The sequence below is a fragment of the Felis catus genome, chromosome E1 (assembly GCF_018350175.1).
Source record: "Felis catus isolate Fca126 chromosome E1, F.catus_Fca126_mat1.0, whole genome shotgun sequence".
Classification (NCBI taxonomy): Eukaryota; Metazoa; Chordata; class Mammalia; order Carnivora; family Felidae; genus Felis; species Felis catus.
The window spans coordinates 11,444,885-11,468,016 of record NC_058381.1 but is presented as its reverse complement, the minus strand read 5'-3'; the positions used below and the strand labels follow the sequence as shown (position 1 = coordinate 11,468,016).

At 55.1% G+C, this 23,132-nt stretch overlaps 1 protein-coding gene across 6 annotated transcripts in view; it reads left to right on the top strand.

The window, feature by feature from the left end:
- DRC3 (dynein regulatory complex subunit 3) overlaps positions 1-23,132 on the top strand; it is a 34,813-nt gene that overhangs the window by 9,034 nt on the left and 2,647 nt on the right. For 3 of the 6 annotated variants that reach the window (XM_019817267.3, XM_023244617.2, XM_019817265.3), the window contains exons 5-13: positions 1,894-2,060; positions 3,577-3,723; positions 4,853-4,912; positions 8,106-8,225; positions 8,898-9,010; positions 10,644-10,818; positions 15,670-15,801; positions 18,062-18,132; positions 19,972-20,095. In XM_019817267.3, coding sequence (XP_019672826.1) covers positions 1,894-2,060; positions 3,577-3,723; positions 4,853-4,912; positions 8,106-8,225; positions 8,898-9,010; positions 10,644-10,818; positions 15,670-15,801; positions 18,062-18,132; positions 19,972-20,095 — 1,109 coding nt within the window. Of the gene's footprint in view, positions 1-1,893; positions 2,061-3,576; positions 3,724-4,852; positions 4,913-8,105; positions 8,226-8,897; positions 9,011-10,643; positions 10,819-15,669; positions 15,802-18,061; positions 18,133-19,971; positions 20,096-21,035; positions 22,688-23,132 lie in introns of those variants that run through there. The other 3 variants (XM_045045394.1, XR_006590071.1, XM_006939907.5) reach the window with 3 other exon arrangements.

Genomic DNA, 23,132 nt, shown 5'->3' with positions numbered 1-23,132 from the left:
ACTATGGGAGTGAGAGAACAGGGGGGACATTTCTGGTAAGAGGTCAGGTCATCCCCCTGAGAGAAGCTGGCCTTTGTCAGTCACAGCGTTAGTCACCCAGGGACCCAACCACAGCCAGGAAGATCTGGGTCCCCGGGGTGCAGGGGGTGGGGCAGACGGTGTCTCCCACTGTTCAGCAAGCCCCCGCCTCACGCGAGGCCCTGCTGGTGGCGTGCCGCATCAGCTGTCCCAGGGCTGAGGCTGTACTGGAGCCAGCCAGGACTGGCTCTCCAAAGCTGATTACACACGACTAGTCCCAACTGCGCCTTCAGGGATGTCAAGCCGGTAGCTTGAAATTGGCCACGATGGGAGGATTTACACCACAGAAATGGGCAAGTGCTGCAATTCAGGGCCTCCCCGCCTCTGCCAAACCCTGCCCCGCCCCCTGCCCCGGTTAAACATTTACCAGCACGCAGCCAGTTCTAGTGGGCCAGGCCCAGCCTCTGAAGAACAGAACTGTGTTCTTGGCATCTCGCAGACTGCAGTTCAAGCCTCAGCTCTGCTCACGTACTGACTCTACACCAGTTCCTGGAGCCTTCTGAACCTCAGCTTCTCTATGTGCTGGGTGATGTTGGGCATATACCCCCAGGCCCTTGAATCTTGGTTTTCCTCCACCAAACGCAGAAGATGAGGCCTATGTTGTGAGCATCAGATAAGATGACACACTTAGAAAGGGACGATAAGGGGGCGCTTGGGTGGCTCAGTCGGTTAAGCATCCAACTTTGGTTCAGGTCATGATCTCCCAGTTTGTGAGTTCGAGCCCCACATCAGGCTCTGTGCTGATAGCTTGGAGCCTGCTTTGGACTCTGTGTCTCCCTCTCTTTCTGCCCCTCCCCAGCTCACGCTCTCTCTCTCTCTCAAAAATAAATAAACATTAAAAAGAAAAAAAAAAAGAAAGGGACGATAAGTTACCATTAGTCTCAACTGTAAGCCAGTGAGCGTCTCCTGATACGCCAAGGAGGCTAAATTCAGGTGTGGACAAACCGACTTCCCAAATCACCGTTAAAACGTGATGGCCTGCAGCTATCATGAGCATATTTCCAAGCTCATGAAAAATTCCTAGTTTAGGCCTCTGGGCCCTTGGTGTTCCAGGACAGAGTTGCAACTCCAACCCCAACCGATCCCGGAAAAGCACGGTGGGAAAAGAGCAGTTTTATTCCCCGGGATGTGAAACTTGGGCCACGGAGGGCCTGGCACCTCAGCTCAGGTCGGGGTTGGGATTTTGGAGGACCTGAGTCAGCTGGGATGTGGCTGGAGGGTCCTGGCCTGCCGCATGTCCTGGGAGGAGCCCTGGATGGACTCTGGCACCACCATGGTTAGCTGTGTGGCTTTGGGCAGATCACTGAGCCTTTCTGAGCTTCAGCTTCCCAATGCTCAAACGGGGAGAGAAATCCCAAGCTGCCACTCAGGGCTGTTGTCAGAAGACTTACTCATAAGCACTTGATAAACTGGGAAGCGCTAAGCAGACAGGTGGTGTTATTATGAAAATGCCCATAGATGTGAGGGAAGGAGGCCCTCCAGACTGTCTCCTCCTGCTCCAGGATGCACCATTGTGGACCTCCCATTCATCATTTCCATCCCAGAACAACAGAGCGCAGACTTGAGTATTTGGCCACATGTGCCCAGCCAGGAAGACAAGTGGCAGAATTGGAGAGGGTGGCAAAAGGTTGAGACAGTAGGAAAGAATCCGTGCATGGCTTCTAGAAGACCGTCAGTGAGTCAGTCAGTGAGTCAGTTACTGGCCTGACAGCTTGGTGCTGGCTCCCAGAGCATAGGTAGTCCCGATGGGTTTGTCCCAAGACCGTCCCACCCCTGACCCCAACCAGTGGACCCTCACAGCCCTCTTCCTTCCAGACCTGTCCTTCAACAACATCGAGGCCATTGAGGGGCTGGACACACTGGTGAACCTGGAGGACCTGAGCTTGTTCAACAACCGGATCTCCAAGATTGACTCTCTGGATGCCCTCGTCAAGCTACAGGTGTTGTCGCTGGGCAACAACGAGATCAGCCACGTGACGAACGTGAGTGCTCGGGGGCGGCGGGCACCAGGACTGGAGTGGCTGCTCTGGCCGCTCCTGCTGGCCTCTGGCCCAGGGCAGACCCTGGGTCCGGGCGCCCGAGGGCATTGCAGTAGCTGGGGGTGGGGGAGAAGGGTCTGTCATCTGGGGTGGGGGGGGGGGAGGGGAATGCAGCCTTAGCCTTCCAGATCGTCCCCCTTTCCTAGAAAAACCAGAAATCCAGATTATTCTACCAGAGATTTGATCACGTTTAAACACCGCGCTTAGCCCATCGGTGGCTACCAGTCCGTACTTGAACCTCTTTCCCTGAGCCCCATGCTCACTTCACAAATATTTGCTGAGGTGAGGACCTACTGGAAGTGGGGCGTTTGGCCTGACTGAAAGAGGGCTCCCTGTTATTTTCTCTCATGCCCCATTTTTATATTCTTTTTTTTTTTTAATTTATTATTGAGAGACAGGGGGAGACAGAGCACGAGCATGGGAGGAGCAGAGAGAGGGGGAGACACAGAATCCGAAGCAGGCTCCAGGCTCTGACACGGGGCTCGAACTCACAAACCGCGAGATCATGACGTGAGCCGAAGTTGGACACTTAACCGACTGAGCCACCCAGGCGCCCCTCCATCTTTGTATTCTTACAGCACTTACCCCCAACAGTGATGATTTTATTTACTCTTTAAAGCATTCCTGGTCCCTGCCAGTAGAATGTGAGCCCTTGCTCTAAGGGTGGGGACCACGTGAGCTTTGTTGCCGCTGCAGCCCCGGGGTCTAGCACTGCCTCGGAGGCCTGGTAGGTGCTTAATCCTGTTGCACAAACAGATGACTGGGAGGAACCCTCCGGAAAAGCATGCTTGGTTCCTTCCCCACCTTTTGCACCGTCCAGCGTCTGGTGTGCAGAAAAATGCTCTCAAATGAAACAGTAGCTCTCTTGTTGACTTTTCCCCCACTTTCCTAAAAATGGAGTAGAGGAAGACTAAATGGCAGGTAGCGGATGTCCCAGTGTCATCCAGCTAATCCAAGGTTAACTACAAATTGGGTTCCGTTTAATTTAAGAGATCTGGCCCCTCCACAGAGTTCACGGTGGAAAAGCGCGCCTGTTCCGGGGACCAGCAGTAACAACAGCAGCAACAACTACCACCCTTTACGGAGTAGGCAGGAGGCACGCTTCTCAATGTTTCTCATAGCTCATTTCCTTTGGTCCTTGGAACACCTGTGACACACATAATAGCACCCTTATGCCCCTCTTACAGATGAGGGAACAGAGGCTCACAGATGTTAGGCAACTTGCCCAAGGTCCCACAGCTGGGCTTTGAACCCAAGCCTGCTGATCAGGACAGCCGTCCAGCCTGGAACCCGCCCCCCCTCCGCCCCCGCCTGCTTCTCTCTTGTCACCCAGGCAGCGTGGAGGGTGTCGCGGCCAGGTCGCAGACCTTGGCAGAGCGACGAGGGGAGAGGCCGCTGGAGGTGTTTTCTGCTCTGCGGCAGCCAGGAAGATGGGTTACTCTCCCCCCTTCCCCCCCAGATCATCTACCTGCGGCGGTTCAAGGACCTGCGGACGCTCAGCCTCTCTGGAAACCCCATCGCGGAGGAGGAGGATTACAAGATGTTCATCTGTGCCTACCTTCCTGACCTCGTGTACCTGGACTTCCGGCGCATCGACGACCACATGGCAAGTGTCTTCCTCGGGGTCTCCTGGCTCTGTGAGTCCGTCTTCAGGCCCTCCAGACTGCACGGAAAAGGGTGCTGGGGCAGAGCCCCTCTGAGATCTAACTCCTTCGACCTGCCCCCGTGGGCACCATGCCAGCAGGACCCTCATGCTAGCCGTTCAGTGCCTGCTCACGGTGGCCAGGTCCCTCCATGTGTTGCCTCCGGGCCACGTCCAGCCACCCGGCACTGTCTGGTGTTCTGAATGAAGAAGCTGGGGACACCAAGCGAGGGCCAGCAGTTAGCATCAGCGGCTCGTGGCAGAACCGGGAGCAATAGAACAGCTAACTGTCCTCCCGTATGCGTCCGCCACGCACACGTTGCTGTTTGATGTCGCTTTCACTACAGCCTGTCGGGGGCGGGGGGGGGGGGGACCTGCTCTTGCCCTCAGCTGGCCAACCGAGGGCTGGCACCAGTGAGATGCCTCGCCGGGGAGCTCGCAGCCAGTGGTGGTTGGGCCGGGAGCCGGAGCCAGGCAGCCTGGCAGCAGAACCCAGTGAGGAGGGCCCTTCCCCCGCCTACCGCCTGGTCTGTCCACGGCCGCCGCGTTCCTGTCCCCCTGCTATGAGCTGCCCCCTTTCGCTCACCCCTTGCTCTTTGCAGTGTGATCCTTCTCTGGGTGCCTTCCCCACTGGAAGGAAAGAACCTGGCCCAATACCTTGGGCCTTTGGTGGCAGAAACGGATGTCCCTGCATGTTGGATGCTACGGAGACCAAGGGACTGTTTGACCTGCCTGCTCCTTCTCGCGGGAAGCTGGTGCCTTCCTGAGAGAAAGGAGCCTGGGCGTGGGGGCACTGAGGTGATGGGGAGCACCTGGGAGAGCCCAGCAGGAGCAGGGAGGACTCGTCCACAGGTCTGAAGGCTGACCCTGCCTGGCCTGGACCGTGTTGCAGAGCCCCAGCGCCCAGGTGGACAGGGCCACCTTTCAAGTGTGGAGCCCTCTGCTTGCCAGTGCCTTCCTGGGAGGTCCACAGAGATAGGGTGAGGTCAGAGAGGTGCCCCTCTGAGGACCGTGGCTTTCTCTGCTTCCCGTGACAGCACCAAAAGCTGAGACTCGAATTCTAATACTCTCAAGTATTTTTTGCTTCATGTAGATAATAGTTTGGAAGTCATCACGGGCTCCGATGCTTGGAATGGGCCAGAGAGCTGTTGGGGTAGGTTTCAAAGTCCGTCGTAGAACCAGGGGACAGCCTGACACTGCACAGTTCCAAAGCCCCTCCCCAAGCATTCTCTCCTCAGTCCCCAGAAGCTTCCATAAAGGGAAGACAGCCCAGTCTGGGCATCCCCGTTGTGCCGCAGCAAAACAAAGGCTCCTTTCATGATTCAGAGACTTGCCTAGATGCATCAAGATAAATAATGAGTAAAAGGCTCTAAGAGCAGAGTTCTGCAAAGCAGGGGCACTTGAAACTTCCCTGTCCACACTACTGCCTGCCCTGAGGCCAGCCATAGCCTGCCCCAAACCCCTGGCCTCTTGGTGCTGTAGGGCGTGGGCAGCAGAACAGCTGGGCCCAGACACAGGCCAACCAGGGGAGGGTCCAGGATGTCCCCTGGGTCTCCGGCCGGGGTGCTGGATGACTGGGGGGCCGCTCACCTCAGCGGGACTGTGGGAGGACAGAGGTTCAAGGGCAGGCTCTTGAGGTGCCTCTCGGCTCTGTGGAGCTCTCCCCCTGTTTTCATCAGGGCCCTTTTAAGTCGAGGCCCTGGACTGTGCCTGAAGGCTGGCCCTCCCCTCAATCCAGCCCCGAGGAACAGAGGACAGTCCCCCACAAACCACATGGAATGGGCAGGTGCTATGAGCTTGAGGGGCTTTGTGTGGGGAGGTGGGGACACAGGCAGGGGAGGCAGGGGTCAATCAGCAGGGCCCTGCTGGGGTTTAAGGCTTCTCCGATTGAAGGTGGGGGCCCGTGGGGAACCCTGAGCGGTTCTCAGCAGAATTCTTGATGTGGTCCGCAGTTCAGGAATCTGGGAGACAGAGGATATAGAGAAGAGATGTGGGATGAGGTGGGGAGGGGGGAGGGAGAGAGGGAGAAGGCAGGGCTGTGGGAATGGAGAAGAAAGGGTGGCCCGGAAACTAGAGACTTTTAAAAATTTGGGACACCTGGGTGGCTCAGTCAGTTAAGCATCCAACTTTGGTTCAGGTCATGATCTAACGTTTGTGGGTTTAAGCCCCACATTAGGCTCCATGCTGATAGAGTGGAGCCTGCTTGGGATTGTCTCTCTCCCTCTCTCTCTGCCCCTCCCCAACTCATGCTTTCTCTCTCTCTCTGTCTCAAAAATAAATAAATGAACTTAAAAAAATAAAAATTAAATTTCCTTATTAAAGTATAAATATGTAGGGGTACCTGGGTGGCTCAGTCAGTCAAATGTCTGACTCTTTGATTTCAGCTCAGGCCATGATCTCACAGTTTGTGGGGTCAAGCCCCATAACGGGCTCTGAGCTGGCGGTACGGAGCCTGCTTGAGATTCTTTCTCTCTCTCCCTCTCTCTTCCCCACCCCTTCTCTCTCTCTCTCTCTCTCTCTCTCTCTCTCTCTCTCTCTCAAAATAAATAGATAAACATTTTAAAAATATTTTAAAAATAAGGGCACCTTGGTGGCTCAGTCAGTTAAGCTCCCAACTTCAACTCAGGTCATGATCTATCTCATGGTTCATGGGTTTGAGCCCCGCATCAGGCTCTGTGCTGACATTTCAGAGCTTGGAGCCTGCTTGGGATTCTGTGTCTCCTTCTCTCTCAGCCCCTCCCCCACTCATGCTCTGTCTCTCTTCCTCTCTCTCTCCCTTGCTCGCTCTCATAAATAAACATTAAAAAGTTTTTAAAAAAGAATTAAAAATATTTTAAAAATAAAGTATGAATACGTAAGAAAACAATATAAGCATACAGCTCAATGAATAACAGTTCTTTAGAAGGATTTCAGCTGTGCAATATAAGCTATTTGCAGCCAAGGCCCAAGTTAAGGCACAAAACTGTAATGATACCTATACTCGCATCACGTTCAGGAGTAAGACGGGATGGGCTTCAGGCAGCACAGGAGAGCCGAAAGAAAGCTCAGTATCTGGAATCGAACAGACTCCGAGGAAGCCCTTACCTTCCTTTGTGGTGCCAACGCACAGAGACAGATCCTCTCACAGATACGTGAAAATACCAGGAGGTGTACAGGGCGGGGGTTGGTGGTTTGAAGCGTAGGATGAGCAGGAGTTGGCTGGTGAAGGGCTAGGGTTAGGACAGAGCACATGTAAAGGCCTGTGGCAGGAGGCAGTGCAGCGAGGGAGCCAATGGCTGGCGCTCAGAGAGCTGGAGAGAGAGGGTGGCAGGCAGGCCTTGCAGGCCACGGCTGGAGCTTGTCATTACCCTACGGCCAAGAGGAAGTCCTACAGGGCAGGCAAGGGACCTACGAGATTGGGTTTGCATTTAACAGAGGTTTCTCTGGCTTTTTGCTCGGGAGCAGTGGACAGACTGGGTGAGGGGACAGGGTGCACGGGGGGAGGCCAGCTAGGAGGCTGAGGCAGGGGTCGATGCCAGAGAGAAAGGATGGTGAGATAGGATTAGGAGCTAGCACAGACAGGCCAGGGCACAGCCTGGGTCTGCTGGAGGAGGGAGGGTCCCACATGTGTCCCGGGTCTCCGGCCGGGGTGCTGGATGGCTGGGGGGCCACTCACCTCAGTGGAACCATGCGAGGACAGAAGTCCATCTCGTACATGGTGAGGGGGCAGTGTTCTCAAGGCAGCTAGGGGAGAGAGGCTCTCAAAGGCAGGGTCTGGGCTGAAGGTAAAGACCCGCATGTTGTCTGAGGGTGGAGCCATTGGACGTGCTTGCACTTGACCTTAGCACAGGTGAAATCACCTGGGGTGTGTCGAGTGAGGCGAGAAGGGTGAGGACTGAGCCCTACAGGCTCCAGCAGTGCCCGCTGGGTACAAGGGGATGAGCAGGAGGGCTGGGAGGAGAGCCAGGAGGTGGCAGGGCACAGAGCCAAGGTCCGAGGCCCTTGAGACCAGGCCTGTGACTCGGGTAACTCACTTTACCTGTTTCCCATCGTGCATCCCTGGAAGAGAGCGGGAGCACCTGCTCTGGGCATGTGCACCCGTCCGGGACGTGGCCCTGATCCCCGCCGCCTGCCCGTGCTGCCTTCCCCCCCACGCTGTTGGTCCTTCCCCTCATTTCCCTTAGACTCAGGATACTTGGAAAAGGCCAGGAGGAAGCAAGCCATCCTTGCCCACACAGCCTTCACTAGGAGACTGTCCACACCCCCACCCTCGCTAGAGAGGCCGCGGGATGGCAGAGGCCGGCATGGCCGGGAGGGAGGGACCAAACATGCCCCAGTAACGGTGCCCCTTCCCATCCCCCCCTCAGAAGGAGCTGGCAGAGATCAAACACCAGTACGGCATCGACGAGCTGAAGCAGCGAGAGAACCTGACTCAGGCCCAGCTGGATGATGAGCGGGCCCAGCGGGAGGAGCTGGAGGAGCACAAGGTACATTCTGTCGGGAGGAGCCCTGCCGCCCACCTCCCCCTGCCCTGGCTCCAAGATGCCGGCCACAGGGTACGGGCCCAGCTGGATCAAAGCCAGCAGGGCCCAGGCCCCAAGAACCGCTCTTGAAGGCGAACATATGCCGTGTGGCCTCTCCTGGCTGTGGCGGAGCATGTACATCACCCACAGGCCAGCGCCCTGTCCCGCCCTGTCCCCTCCTTGCTCTGCTCGCCACAGAGCCAGCTCTGTCTCAGCCCGGATGCCACCTGCCTTGTCTCCTTGCCAGCCTGCCAGGTCCAGCACGAGGGCCTAGGGAAACAATCTGAGGGAGGAGCTCCTTTTAAGAAAAGGGCAGTTCCACGGGCAGCCGGGAAGGTTGAAGTCCTTCCCCGGCACGGCCCCGGACCCACTCTGCCCACAAGCCGCACCCCTTCCTCCAGGCACACTGATCCTCGTGCAACCTTCAGTTGATACCTCTGGACCTCCGCGTATGCCAGGCCCTTGGCCCGGCGTGCCTTCCCTGTCCTCCTGGAGGGCTAAAGCCCAAGGGCAGTGTGCCCTCCCCCACCCTCTGCAAAGTGTCCACTGACCCCAGCGCCCAGCACAGGGCCCCACCCATGGAGCCCTTGCCAGTGGATCAGCGTCCCCCAAGCCCTGCTGTGTTTCTGACTACAGGCCGCGTTCGTCGAGCGCCTGAACGGCTCCTTCCTGTTTGACAGCATGTACGCTGAGGACGTAGAGGGCAACAAGCTGGCCCACCTTCCCGGCGTCAGCGAGCTCCTTCAGGCATATCCTTCCAAGTTCATGGCCACCTCCCCTGGCAGAGCCCGGGCCCCACACCACCAGCCTGCCGGGGGCAGGTCCCCTTCTGCTCTGGGCCTCGGTTTCCCCATTTCTCTTGTGAGACCCTGGAAGATAAAACCCCTCCTTCACAGCCATGTACCCAAGAGGCAGTGGAGAACCCAAGAGGTCAGCTGAGTGGCGCGGGGAAACGCTGCCTGGATTTCAGGGGACGCACAGCATGGCACGGGGTCCGCTGTGCTCGGCAAGCCAGGTTGTCAAAGAGGGAAAACTGAAGTGTGGGTCTATGGCGCTAATCTGTAGTACTTATATTCTCTTGCTGTGAGCTTTGCATACAGTGTTTATAGTTTCCCAACTGCCCAGCAGATGGGTGCTGTTATTATATTAATCCCATTTTATAATTGGGGAAGGTAAACTTGGAGAGGTTGACTTGTCCAAGGTCATGCAGTTAGAAGCTGGGATTTGAGCCCTTGTCTGTCGCTCTAAGAGCCGGCATCCTTTCCCCCAGTCAGCTGGAGCCCAGAGGCTGTGACTGGCACTTGTCATGGCCGAAGCCATGATGACCTCAGTTGGCATAAACTATACGTTGAGGGACTCAGGTTAGACTCACAACAGACTGAATTAGCGCTGAGACTGGCAACGAGTCACACAGTATGTCTGTGGAGCCGCCATCACTGGGTAGAAAGAAACTTTCTCTTAAAAACTCCACGTTTGGGGCGCCTGGGTGGCTCAGTCGGTTGAGCGGCCGACTTCGGCTCAGGTCATGATCTCGCGGTCTGTGAGTTCGAGCCCCACGTCGGGCTCTGTGCTGACAGCTCAGAGCCTGGAACCTGTTTCAATTCTGTGTCTCCCTCTCTCTGACCCTCCCCCGTTCATGCTCTGTCTCTCTCTGTGTCAAAAATAAATAAACGTTAAAAAAAAAAAAAAAAACTCAACGTTTTGGAAAGGGTGGGGGAGGGGATGGAGAGGGTGTGAGGCAAAGCAGAAGGTGACAGTCAGGGCTGTAGGCCAGACAGACGGGCTCCCGGCCTGGCTCTGCCATCCCCCAGCTGGGTGACCTGGGCTCACATCTGGGCCGTAGCACCTGCTGACCTCAAGGACTCCATGCTGCAGGTGAGGAAGCCCAAGTCCAGGCAGGTGAAGTGGCTTGCCAGAGAGGAGGAGCAGCAGAGCCAGGACTTGAACCCGGACCTCTCTGCGTCCAGCCTGTGGTCCCCTGACCTTCGCAGGCTCCCTCGGCGCCCCTGCAACAGCTGAGCACAAAGACAGGAGCCCAACAAAGGCCCCCTAGATATCACGGCAGAGACAGAAACATACACTGCCCAGCTCGCTGGCTGGGGCTGGCTCCGCCTGGGCTCCCAGCCCCTCCCCGGCCCCTTTGGGTGCCCAGGATGCCTCTCCTGGGGCCTTTCTTAGCATGTCTCTCTTCTGCTCTGTAGCGTCCCCCCATGGCCCCTGCCTCCTTCCCGAGACCAGTCCCTCACGGTGAGGATAGGGATGCCCCAGCACCACATTAGACTCCAAATCTCAACTCCCGGCCCTGTGCCAGGAGCTGCCACCACCCTCGACCTGCATCCTCCCAGCAGCCTGCCCCCAAGACGGCTTCCTTAACGGCCTCACCTACAAGGACAAATTCGTCATCATCTGCCTGAACATCTTCGAATATGGCCTGAAACAGCAGGAGAAGCGCAAAGTGGAGCTTGACACCTTCAATGAGTGTGTCCAGGAGGCCATCCAGGAAAACCGGGAGCAGGGTAAACGCAGGATTGCCAAGTTCGAGGAGACGCACTTGCTGGTAGGCTCTGCCCCTCCCGTGTCCCCTCCCTGCTTCCTGCTCCAGATGCTGACCCCACCCCGCGGGCCTGGCCCCACTGGAGGGGCTGCACACCCTCTACCTCTGACGACCCCTAAGACCCGCGGTCACTGTCCCCGTTTGCCAGAAATCACCCAGCTCAGTGGCAGAGCCAAGGGTTTAGCCTTCCACCGGTGCCACCAACCACAACTCCAGCACCATGGCAGAGCTGAGCCCAGGGTGATGCCTGTGGGTCCCCTTCACCTAAAACGCCCCTGGGGGCTAAGGCGGTGTCATCCTTACTGTCAACAATGGTGTTCCCGTTGTCGCTCCTGTTATTAGCAACGTCAAGAACTGCTACTTTGCTTTGGTTCATTCGTTCGTTTAGCAGACATTTTCTGAGCCTCCGCTCGGTGCCTGGCTCTGGGCAGCCAGACCAATGCTGGCCGTGGCTCCTGCCCTCGGCGAGCTCCCATGTGGTGTGGGGTGCAGACCCGGGCCCTCCCTGTTGCGGTGGTCAGTATGACACTGGAGGGGAGCCCAGGGAGCCTCTGGGAGTTGCTGGAGGGACCTTAACTCAGGCTGAGGCTCACAGGACAAAGAGAAATGAGCCAGGGGTGGTGGAGGAAGGGCATTCCACCTGAGCGAGCAGGCCTCGGTCGTTCGGGACCTGCTGGACCCAGGCCACTCAGGGCCATGTGCGCTTGGTGGGACTTGCTTCTTTTCGTTAGCATCATGTTTATTTTATTTAATGTTTATTTTTGAGAGAGTGCAAGTGGGGGAGGGGCAGAGCGAGGAGAGACAGAGGATCGGAAGTGGGCTCTGTGTGCACAGGCTGACGGCAGCGAGCTCGATGCGGGCCTCTAACTCCCCAACCTGCAGATCATGGCCTGAGCCGAAGCCAGATGTTCAACCCACTGAGCCACCCGGGTGCCCCTAGTTAGCATTATTTTTAAAGATGGGTTCTTGTTCTAAGTCACAGATCTTCGTGAGACTCTAAGGAAAGCTATGGACTTTCTTTCTCCTCAAAAAACTGTCCACATACACCGCGTGTGTGGGCACTCACCTGCAGTGTCAGGGGCTTCAAGGAAGCCACGAAGCACCGTCTGGTTGAGAACTCTTAGTTTAAGGTCAAGCAAAATTCCCCAGATAAAGCACGTTCAGATATAATAGGGTTAGCGATGAGCTCCCAGATGCTTCCCGGCCCTCCTCACTCCCGTTCCCCAGTCTCGTCTCATCGGCCTCACCAACGACCTCACATTCTGCGCGACTTAACCCTCAAGACCCTCCTCCTTATGTTTTAGGGTGGGGTGTGACTGCGTTCACCCAGAAGTTCAAGCCTGTCAACAGAAGAACACGTTTGGCTCACATATGTGTTTTATTTGGCCTGCAGAGGATTTTAAAACGTTTTGAACATCCTGCTGACGTTAAAAATGGGAAGATTTCACAGAAAAATTGTGGTTGCCAGCTTCTGTGGAGGCACTTGTCAGCAGGGCCTCAGTGGCAGTGTCCCCTCTGGACAGGCCACGTCTCCAGTCCTCCTGGACCCTGTCCGGCACATCCTCCCTGAGGTTTCTTTTTTTTTCTCCTTCTTCTTCTTCTTCTTTTTTTTTTTTTTTTTAATTTTTATTTATTTCGAGAGAGACAGAGACAGAGCACGAGTTGGGGAGGGGCAGAGAGGGGGTGGGGGAGACACAGAATCTGAAGCAGGCTCCAGGCTCTGAGCTGGCAGCACACAGCCTGACGCGGGGCTCGAACTCGTGAACTGTGAGATCATGACCTGAGCCGAAGTCAGATGCTTAGCCGACTGAGCCACCCCGGCGCCCCCTCCATGACATTTCTTATCTGGTGCCTGCAGCCGCTGGGTTTGGGAGGCCTGGACACCAGCCAGCAGGCTCCTCCCAGGCCTGGGCCCGGCCCCCTCAGCAACACATCCCCCTGGAGAAGCAGGACCTGGACCAGGCTACCGCCAGTGCTGTGCTCTTGCTGGCGCCAAGCCTGACTTCCTAATGTTCAGGGGGTAGTTCTTCGGAGCAGGCCGGCTCCCCCGGCTTCTGAGGCACCGGGCCCCACGGCCCCCATAATGGCGACACCCTCAAAGGCTGCCTGGGTGCCTGAGCACCCCTCTCCTAGAGCCTAGAGTAGTGGTTTCATGCAGCCCACACACCAGCGTCCATAGGGACCCCACAGGGCTGGGGCTGACGCCCCAGCTCAGGGGGTGCGGCACGGCACTGGGATTTTCCAGAGCTTCCTAGGTGCCTCCTGCTCAGCCCAAGCTGAGCCTGCTGTCTTAGAAGTTCACAGGACTCTGTCGGCCTGAGGCCCCAGTTCTCTTTCCTCACGGGACCTCTTGATCTTGTCCTATCCCCCTCCTGCCACACCCACTAGACCAGGGCTCCTTCAGCACCTCCTCCTGGTGCCCAGCGGGGCACGGCTTGGGGTCAGCGGTCAGCAGAATGCTCACACGGACCCCTCACTGGTGACCCTCTGCTGGCTTCCGTTTCCTCATTAGAGAAATGGACGTAACCGCCTCCCAGAACTGTGGGGGGGGGGGACCAGTGGGGAGCAGAGCAGGCGTAAAATTGTGACGGGCAGTCTCTAGATAGGTAATGCATGTCTAAGCATGGGCACAGAATGACAAATGTAGATGGGGGTTGGGTACAGTCAGTCCAACCCTTCTGTGTGTGTGTGTGTGTGTGTGTGTGTGTGTGTGTGTGTGTGTGATGAAAGTGTACCATGCTGTTTTGCCCTTTGCTTTTTTATCTATGCAACTTAGAGATCCTTCCAAAACTCGAATCGCCTTCTTTTTTAATAGTTGTAACATCTCTCATTGCATGGATGAGCCATGATTTATTAACCCAGTCCCTGCTGACGGACAATTCATTTTTTTCCATTCTTTCGCTCTTTCAAGCAGTGTTGCAGTGGGTAAGTTGGCGCGAGTCTAATCTGTAGGATGAAGTCCCAGAGGTAGACCTGGGTATTGCTGCTCTTACCAGTTACTGCTCAGCCGTGCTCCGCGGAGGCCGTGGCTTCTGCCCCTCGGCCTGCTCCTTGTCAGACCGGTGCTCTCAGGCTTCCTCGTCTCTGCCAGTCTGGCACACTTGGAGCATGTGTTTTTTTTCCCTTAAATGAGGATAAGCATTGCATGTTTTATAAACATTTGTGTTTCTTTTCTTTTTTTTTTTTTTTTTTTTTTTTTTTAGTGTATTTATCTTGAGAGAGAGAGAGAAAGACAGAGAGAATCCCAAGCAGGCTCCACATTGCCAGCACAGAGCCCAATGCAGGGCTCAAACTCACGAACCATGAGATTGTGACCTGAGCCGAAATCAAGAGTCGGACACTTAACCGACTGAACCGCCCAGGCTCCTCTAAACATTTTTATTTCTTTTTCTGTGAACTCTTTGTTCTTCTAATATGCCCTAATCCATTTTTTTTCTGTTTGGTTTTTGATCTATATCTCTTTCTTTAAAAAGAAATCATTGCTTTGTACAAGCTCTTTATAGATTGAGAAATTAGCCGTGTCAGTGAAATGAGTTGCAAATATGTTTCCCACTTTGTTGTTTATCGTGTCGTTTTTTTGTCTATGGTGCTTTTGCTATTCAAAATTTCTACACATTTTATGTAGTACAACCTATCAGTCTTTTTTCTGGTTATACTTAGAAAGGACTTCTCTACTCTGAGATTATTTATTAAAGTCCATCTATTTTTCCTTCTAGGACTGTATGGCTTCACTTTGTATGTTTAAATCTTCACTCTGTGGAAGATTTGTTTTCATGTAAGGTTCGAGGTAGGGATTGAACCTGATTTTTCTCCAGACGGGGTAACCATTATTATAAATATCATTCATCGCACCGAATCGTGCCAAGGTACTCTGTCCTCCTTCCCAACTGATACCATACATCAGGGCACCTGGGTGGCTCAGTTGGTTAAGCGTCCAATTTCGGCTCAGGTCGTGATCTCACGGTTTGTGATTTCAAGCTGTCTGTGCAGACAGCTGAGAGCCTGGAGCCTGCGTCAGATTCTGTTCCTCCCTGCCTCTCTCTGTCCCTCCCTTGCTCTCTCTCTCTCTCAAAAATAAACATTAAAAATAATAATACCATATATCAACAGAAACAAGTTGACAGTGCACCTGATGGCCGAGTCCCCGGGACCTTTGTTAGTGAGTGTCTGGGATTCAGTGCCAGGCTTGGACCCCAGGGTGTTTTCCGGCCCGTGAGCATCCTCTCATTCCAAGGGGCCTAGCATCTGTTCACCGCTGGCATCCCCTTGCTCAGTGGGGTGCTCTGTGGGTCCAACTGGTTTCCTAAAGAGTGGATCTGTCTTACGTTTCCAGTGTCTCTCTGTCTCCCTGTGCCTGCTGTGGACCTTGTATTGGACTCTGTTAGCCGAGGCCCCACCGTGAACCAAGAGTTCATACACACTGCTAAATCCCCACAACTTTGTGACACACACCTCTGTCCCACTTTACATAAAGAAACCGAAGCTTAGAGAGTGGAGGTGGCTCACTCAAGGTCACACTGCTGATAAGTGACCCAGACAGGATCCGAATTCAGGTTCACCCGACTCTGAAGCCATCGCTCCTTCCACCCAGCCCAGCCACCACTAATGAAAACCCGAGCTAACGTGGACCGAGAGCTCACTGACTAGTGCTGGCATCTGCTGTACCTGCCTCGAGGCATGGGGAGGGTGAGTAGCTTCCACAAGTCCACACAGCTGACAAATGGCAGAGCCGACACTTGAACGTGGACAGGCCAAGCCCAGAGTTCACATTCGTACCCACAAAACCGATCGTCGCCTGTCGTTAACTAATTACGCTTAGTTGTGGATTCCTAAAACCCAGGCTTTTGTTTCCAGAGTTTAAATGCCATTCGAGATGAGTCCGAAGTGACCAACCTTGAGATGAAGGTAGCGGAACACAGCAAGGACATCACTGAGCTGTTCGACATGCTCATGACACTGGAGATGCAGTTGGTAGAGCAGCTGGAGGTGAGGCCGAGCCCCTGGGGCACAGGTGTGATGCGATCGCGCCCTGCCAGTCTCCTTTGCAAGAACGTAGTGGATTCAGTGGCAAAACCGTATTTTATTTTATTGTTTTTTTCATAATTATTTTTTGAATGTTCATTTTATTTTTTTTTTAAGTTTTTTTTTTTTCAATGTTTATTTATTTTTGGGACAGAGAGAGACAGAGCTTGAACGGGGGAGGGGCAGAGAGAGAGGGAGACACAGAATCGGAAACAGGCTCCAGGCTCCGAGCCATCAGCCCAGAGCCCGATGCGGGGCTCGAACTCATGGACCGCGAGATCATGACCTGGCTGAAGTCGGACACTTAACCGACTGCGCCACCCAGGCGCCCCTGTTCATTTTATTTTTGAGAGAGACAGCGCAAGCAAGCGAGGGGCAGAGAAAGAGGGAGACAGAAGATCTGAAACGGGCTCTGCGCTAACGGCACAGAGCCCCGTGCGGGGCTTGAACTCACCAACGGTGAGATCGTGACCTGAGCTGAAGTCTGATGCTTAACCAACTGGGCCACCCGGGTGCCCCCAAATGGTATTTTAGCTGGAGCCCTCCCAGGCGCTCCTCTGCTGTGTGACTCAGCACGGCGGACTAAAGCTTTCTTTGCTCATCCGTCCTGTGTTTGCTTTTAATATATTTCAGTCACTTAGATTGCAGTTGATTCTCACGCCCACATGTAGAGGTGAGCTCATTCCTCTGGAATGTACCCCCTATCCTGGAAGCACCCAGAGCCTCAGCAGGGAGAGGTATTTCTGATTAGACCGCAGGAGTCATCTGGGTGCTTGAAAGACAAAGTAGGCCCCCACTCTGGGACAAACAAAGGCTCCTCCGCATTGCAGTGCGTATTTGCCGTATCTCAGGGCCGGCGCGCGGAGCCTGCGATTCAGCACGAAGCAGCGGAAATGCAGAGCGCCGCTCTCTAAAATTCCTTAGCAGCCAGAGTGCCTTGTGTGTTCACAAGGCAGCTGAGGCCGGGGCCTCTGAAGGCTGTGATGAATCAAACCTCATTGGATGCTGCCGTGGTCGGGCCAAAAGATCGCGCCTAATCAATCCCTCACATGTCAAGGGACACCTCAGACAGGGATAGATCTCCCCATCACGTCACATGGCAGGTGTCGGCTCCCGCCGGGAGTGCTCAAGCGCTGCAGGAAGCAGCTCGTAAGCGGCGGGGGAGGCTTAGGCAGCGACTCCCAGCCTTTTCATGCAGGGAGATCCCCATTGCAGCGTCCCCAAAGTCCCCAGATGTGTACATGGTCGGTCGTACTTGTGTCACCAAGCAGCCAAAAGCTCTAAGGTGCAGTCTTGCTTTCTAACGACCCCATTTTTATTCATTACAACAGTGCTTACACACACATTTGAAACATGTGTAATTGGCTCGGCCTGCAGACAGGAGTCGGAGTGCTGTAGATTCCCCGGGGCCCTCGGCCCACCCTGTAGCCCCGGGAGTCTGTGCTAGATCAGGGGCATGGCCTGGCCTGGGGCTCACAGGGGAGCAGGCCTCACATCACCTCTTCCATTGCTCCCTCACTCAAGTCCCATTTCAGCCCTGGGGGGCAGCTAAGCCCTGGGGGGCAGGGTGCCTCGGAGAGAGGTGGAAGGCATGCAGACAGCCACACTGATGGTGACAGGTCTGGGGCAGCAGCCAGCATCACCAAGGCACCTGGCAAAGCATTTCGTGTGAAGTAACTCATGTAAACTTCACAACTCCATGAGACGGGGACTACAAAGGAAACCCATTTCACAGATGAGGATGTTGAGCCCCAAGGACATTAAACACAGTGGTGGAGCTGGGATACTGATCCAGGCAGTCTCTCAGCAACTCTCTCCCCTGTTTCTCTGGAAGTGATGGATAGATGCCATCATCGAGAAGCCCAAAGGAAGGGGGTTAGCTCTATGTGTGTACGTGAGGGTTACGGGGGGGGGTGGGACCCGGACAAGTATTCCTGGCAAAGGGACCAGCATGTGCAAAGGCCCGGAGGAAGCTTTGCATTAAACCTTGTCGGGGAGTGAGTAGGGTGAAATGGCTGGAGAGTAATGCAGCTGTGAGAAAGAGGTCAGGAGAGGGGGCCATTCATAGGCATCTACCTGGGAAGGTCAGGGTGGTTGGTCTTTACCCTGAAGGTCTGTGATTAAAGCAGGCACCTGCTAAGTTCTAAGGAGTGCCGTTTGCTCTGATGATAGGTCAGTCAAGTTCATGTCTAAATATGTTAACTGTGCTCTTTATCATTTCCAGGAGACTATAAACACATTTGAAAGGAACATCATGGACTTGGTGGCACTCTTTATTGAAAACGTCCAAAGCCTATATCCTTTTCCCAGATGACCCTCCATGGGGAGACGCTACTGGCTCGTGGGGTTATCCTGGCCCACACCTGGGCTCCCCCTGCCTCCAGGGGAGCCAGAGGAGAAGCACCTGCATTTTATTTTATTTTTTATTTTTATTTTTTTAATGTTTATTTATTTTTGAGAGACAGACAGAGACAGAGCACGAGTTGGGTAGGGGCAGAGAGAGAGGGAGACACAGAATCCGAAGCAGGCTCCAGGTTCTGAGCTGTCAGCACAGAACCCGACGTGGGGCTCGAACTCATGAGCTGTGAGATCATGACCTGAGCTGAAGTCGGCCACTCAACCGACTGAGCCACCCAGGCGCCCCAGCACCTGCATTTTAAACAAAAGGCAGAGAAGGGTTAAAGCTTTATCACCAACTAAGCAGGATGCAAATAAGTGGTCCCCTCCCAGGTCGCCACCTTTGGGGTCACACCTACCCCCTCCCACTGCCACCAGGGCCCTAAACATGTTGGCAGAGATGGCCAAAAAGTCCATACTTTAGAATACTTCACTTTTTGCCAGAAATACCTGAGCCCCAGTCTGATGTACAGAAAGATCTATACCTGTACCACGATGATATCCACCCCATCACAGGACCCCATTTAGTGGGAATCTCGACCTGTGACGTTAGAGGAATAGAAATCCTCTAGTTTTTCACCACAAAAAAAGCTCACCTTCAAAAGATGGAGATTTGGCAACTACTTGGAATGTTCAAAGAATGTTCCACAGGGTCTGAGGGAGTTTCCCATCTCTCAGAACAATGGTGCCTTGTTAGCGTAAGGGTTTGGATACCTACCGGGCTTGCTGTGTGGGGCCCCATCGATTGCAGTATAAGGCCTGGCATATTTGTTCTCAAAGGAGGGATGTTCACGGAGAGACCACACCCCAGAATCCCTGTCTGCTTCCTACGTCGCAGGTACACACACCGTGGGAGTGGGACAGATACTGACAAATCATTTAGAATGAGATCGTCAGGTTAAATGTCAGGGTTAGAGCATTTAGGGCACGACCAACCTTTCTGCTACCTGAATTCAGGGCCCTGCCGTGTAGGGGACAAACTGCTATGCTCTACCCCAGAAGTAGCCTCCTAGTCCTACCTTTCTGGGTCCACAGTCGTGCAAGGAGACAGAGTTATGGAGGCAGTAAGTGAGCAGCCCACACAGAGATCAGGGCCAGGAGCCTCCCTGAGGGAGGGTCCACTGAGAACCTGATTGTGGGCCAGAGGGACAAGGCAGAAAAGTGGGGAGGACATCCCAGGCAGAAGAGGCAGCCTGTGCAAAGGCCTTGAGGATGGGTCACAGAGATCCAGTTTCAAGACGGGGTCTTTAGGCCACAAGAGAGAGTGGGGAAGTTCCTGGAGAGCCATAGCATGGGAGGGATGAGGTCCGGTTACCTATGTTTAAGAGCGTGCTGGCTGCTGTTGGGAGAAAAGCCTAGAGCGGAGAGACCAGCTCTTTGCTGTCCAGTCAGGAGGCGGTGGCAGGGAGAGAGGTGTTGGATGGAGAGGCTCTGAGAGAACCCAGCGCCAAGGGTCAGTGGTGAGCAGGTGTGTGAGTGTTGATGGGGGTGGGGGGAGGGGGAGTGGGGATCAGGATGGCCCTGGGATTTCGTGCATGTGTACCACTGGCTGTGAAGGAGGTGATGCATTGGCACCTCCAGGTGTGCCCCTCCACCCTTCAACGTCCGTTCTTGCCTGGAGGAAACGGCCCCGCCGTCTGAGGGTCTGCAGACGTGCGGTTTGAGGGTCTGAGGGTCGGAGGGTGGGGACGCGCCTGGTCTGCTCCGATCCCTGGCCTTTGCTTAACTTGCCTGCACGATGGCTCAGTGCCGGGACCTGGAGAACCACCACCACGAGAAGCTCCTGGAGATCTCCATCAATACCCTCGAGAAGATACTGAAGGGTGAGCTCGACGAGGACCTGCCCTACGACGTGCGCGCTGTGAGCACTGTGGGCGGGGCTGTGGCTGCGGTGGGCGGGGCTCGGGCACAGTGGGCCCGCAGAAGGTGGTGGGCGGGGCTGACACCCCCCTCCCCCGCCCCCACCGCTCCCCCCAGGCTGACTGGCACAGAAGCCAGACAGATGCGGTGGGGCCGGCTCTGTGGCTCTGGTAAGCCTGAAAGCCTCCCAGAGCCTCAGCTTCCCCACCTGCAGAAGGGACAATGATGCCCTTTGCAGAGTGGTTGGCAGATGAAATAGGCCAACAAATAGAACAACCTTGGGTGCTCAGTGGGGCCCGACTAAAGAGGAGCTCATGATAATGAAGTGGTTTCAACTTACCGACAGGTTGGTTTCCAAAAGGTCGTTTCTGCGGGGCTTCTGGCAGTTTCCAAGAGAGGCAGTTGCAAATAGAGGTTAAGTTCTGAGATTTCCCCGCAGGTTTTCCTAACCCTTGAGTGTCTGCCACGGGCAGCACCGTTTCTGATCCGGCATGTCGCCCCTCCCACCCTCTACCAGCACTTTTGGTGATGCCTAGTCCCAGATCAGCCGTCAGCCAGAGCTCGTGGGTCTGCTCACCTAGGGCGCTCCCTGGGTCCCCTGCGTTGGGGTCCAGTGGTGGCGCTTGTCTCATCTGCATTTACCACCCAGTCAGGCCACATTGTCCTTTGCGGGGACCGCTGGCCTCCTCACTGCCCTCCTACAGGCTGTTCTCCAGGCGGCAGCCAGAGAGCCTTGGGAAACCACATCATTTTGTGCCTTTGCACAACGGCTCTAACGCTCTAACGGCCTCCCGTGACCCGTGGAGTAAGCACTTCGCTGTAGTGCACCAGACCCTCATGCCTGGCCCGCCTGCCTCAGCGGCCCCCTCCCCTCGCGCCCTTGCTCCCCGGCTCGCTCCTTTCGTTTGATATTCCACCCAGCAGACATGCCCTTCCCTCAGGTCTCCAGGTGTCTGGCTCGTCCTTGTTCAGCTCTCCGCTCAAATGGCAGCTCCTTGGAGGGGCCTTCCCTCGTCACTTCCCTGGAGAATCTCCGTCTCTCTATCACACACCCCGTCCGTCGTTGTCAGAGCGCTTATTACAATTTCAGGCTCTCGCGCTTGTGTTGATTCGCTTCTGTGACCATTCACAGCAGATACAGGCTCGCAGGGAAGGCAGGGGTGGCATCTTCTCCAGCATGTACCTCCCCGGTGCCAGCGAGGGCGCCCGGCACGGCTGCCGCAGCTCAGCCCGAGTGCCGGGAGTTCTCCAAGCCCCGCTCTGTCGGTGCTGGCTGAGTCCCGCAGACAGAGCCCGGCAGTCCCGACGCCCACAGCCTCTGTCCAGGGCAGAGACAAACACCTAGCTCAGTGGCACAGGGGCGGGGCCTCCCCAAACACCTGCCGACTGCTGTTGTTGACCAGACACAAGAAGATGTCATTTTCCCTGAGCCCTGAAATAACGCTGCCCCCAAGAGCCCACTCTGCTATCCCCTGGATGGACCACCGAGGGAGGGGTCATGCCGTTCCCTCACGGCATGGCTCCCAGGTCCGTGACACCTCGTGGGTGCAGGAACGAAAAATCCCTCCCTGATAACTGAAATGCACAGAAAAAGAAGGGCCCCGAAACTCAGTGGCAGACAAGCAGGCTGGACTGTCGGCAGGGGGGAAAAAGGGATGCCCTGACTGTAAAAAGTAACAATAACAACAAACAGCTGACATTTACCGAGGGCCTCCCGGGGGCCAGCTGTCTGAGAAGCCCCACGCAACGTATTTGCTCTTTCAATCTCCGCATCAACACGGTAAAATGGGTACCATTACGGTTCCCTTTTACAGATGAAAAAACTGAGGCACCGAGAGCAGAGTAACCTGCCCGAGGACACGCAGCGTAGAAGCGGTAGAGTTGATCTGAACACAGGCAGTGTGATTCAGAGCCTGTAGCAAGACAGGGACGTACCCAAGAAAGGATCTGGCTACTCTTATCTAATTATCAGTGAGCATATCACGGCTCAAAGTCCTACCGATGACGTTGTTTATCTCTTTAAAACTCCTCTCATCCAGTTGAGTGATTGTGATCAGCTCTTGCCGAAGTTCGGGCCAAATCTGTCTTTTGAAGTCCTTCACTGCTTTGGAAGGAAAGGCAGAAGGCGCGTGCGTGCTCCAGGAGCAAGCCTGGAGGGAGGGGGCGGGAGGGGCGCTGGAGCCACAGCTGCCCGTGGCGAGGTCAGCGTGGCAGCAAGCACACGCCGCTGCTTCCCTCCACCGGGGCCGAGGGCACTCAGCCTCGTGCTGCGATGAGCCACTGCCACGTTTAGGGGGCAGAAGGAGGTCAGACTCGCTCCGGGGCTCTGAACAGCCGTGTGGCACCTAGCTACAAGGGGCCGCGAGGGGAATCTGGAATACTCTACCCCTAAGAAGTATTCTGAGAGGGCAAACTGATACAGCCATCACCCCAGTTACTCCAGGACACCTGAGGTCCAGAAACAACTTGCATTTTAATTTTTGAAAATGTTTGCTTATTTATTTTGAGAGAGAGAGAGAGAGAGCGAGCACGCGCGCACGTGTGCACACAGAAGAGCACAAGCAGGGGAGGAGCAGAGAGAGGGAGAGAGAGAATCCCAAGCAGGCTCCACGCTGTCAGCACGCAGCCCGACACGGGCTCAAACGCATGAACTGCAAGGCCATGACCTGAGCTGAAATCAAGTCGGATGCTCAACTGACTGAGCCACTCAGGCGTCCTGCAACTTGCATTTCAAAATCCTTTCTTTAAACCAGATTCCTTTGGTTTGTATTCTACAAATGCCACGGTTCTTCATGACCAGTTCTAACTTCATCAGTTTCTAAGCAGACTTTTACTTCCACAGTTCCCAAAGCATATTCTACATATCCAAACTCAGAGGGTGGGGGGGACGACGTCTCCCCTTGGCTTAGAGACCTGCTACGACCCATTTTTGTATAAGGTTTGTTTATTTTTGAGAGAGCGCAAGCAGGGGGAGAGGCGGAGGCGGGGGCGGGGGGGGGGGGCAGACAGAGGATCCAAAGCGGGATCTGTGCAGACAT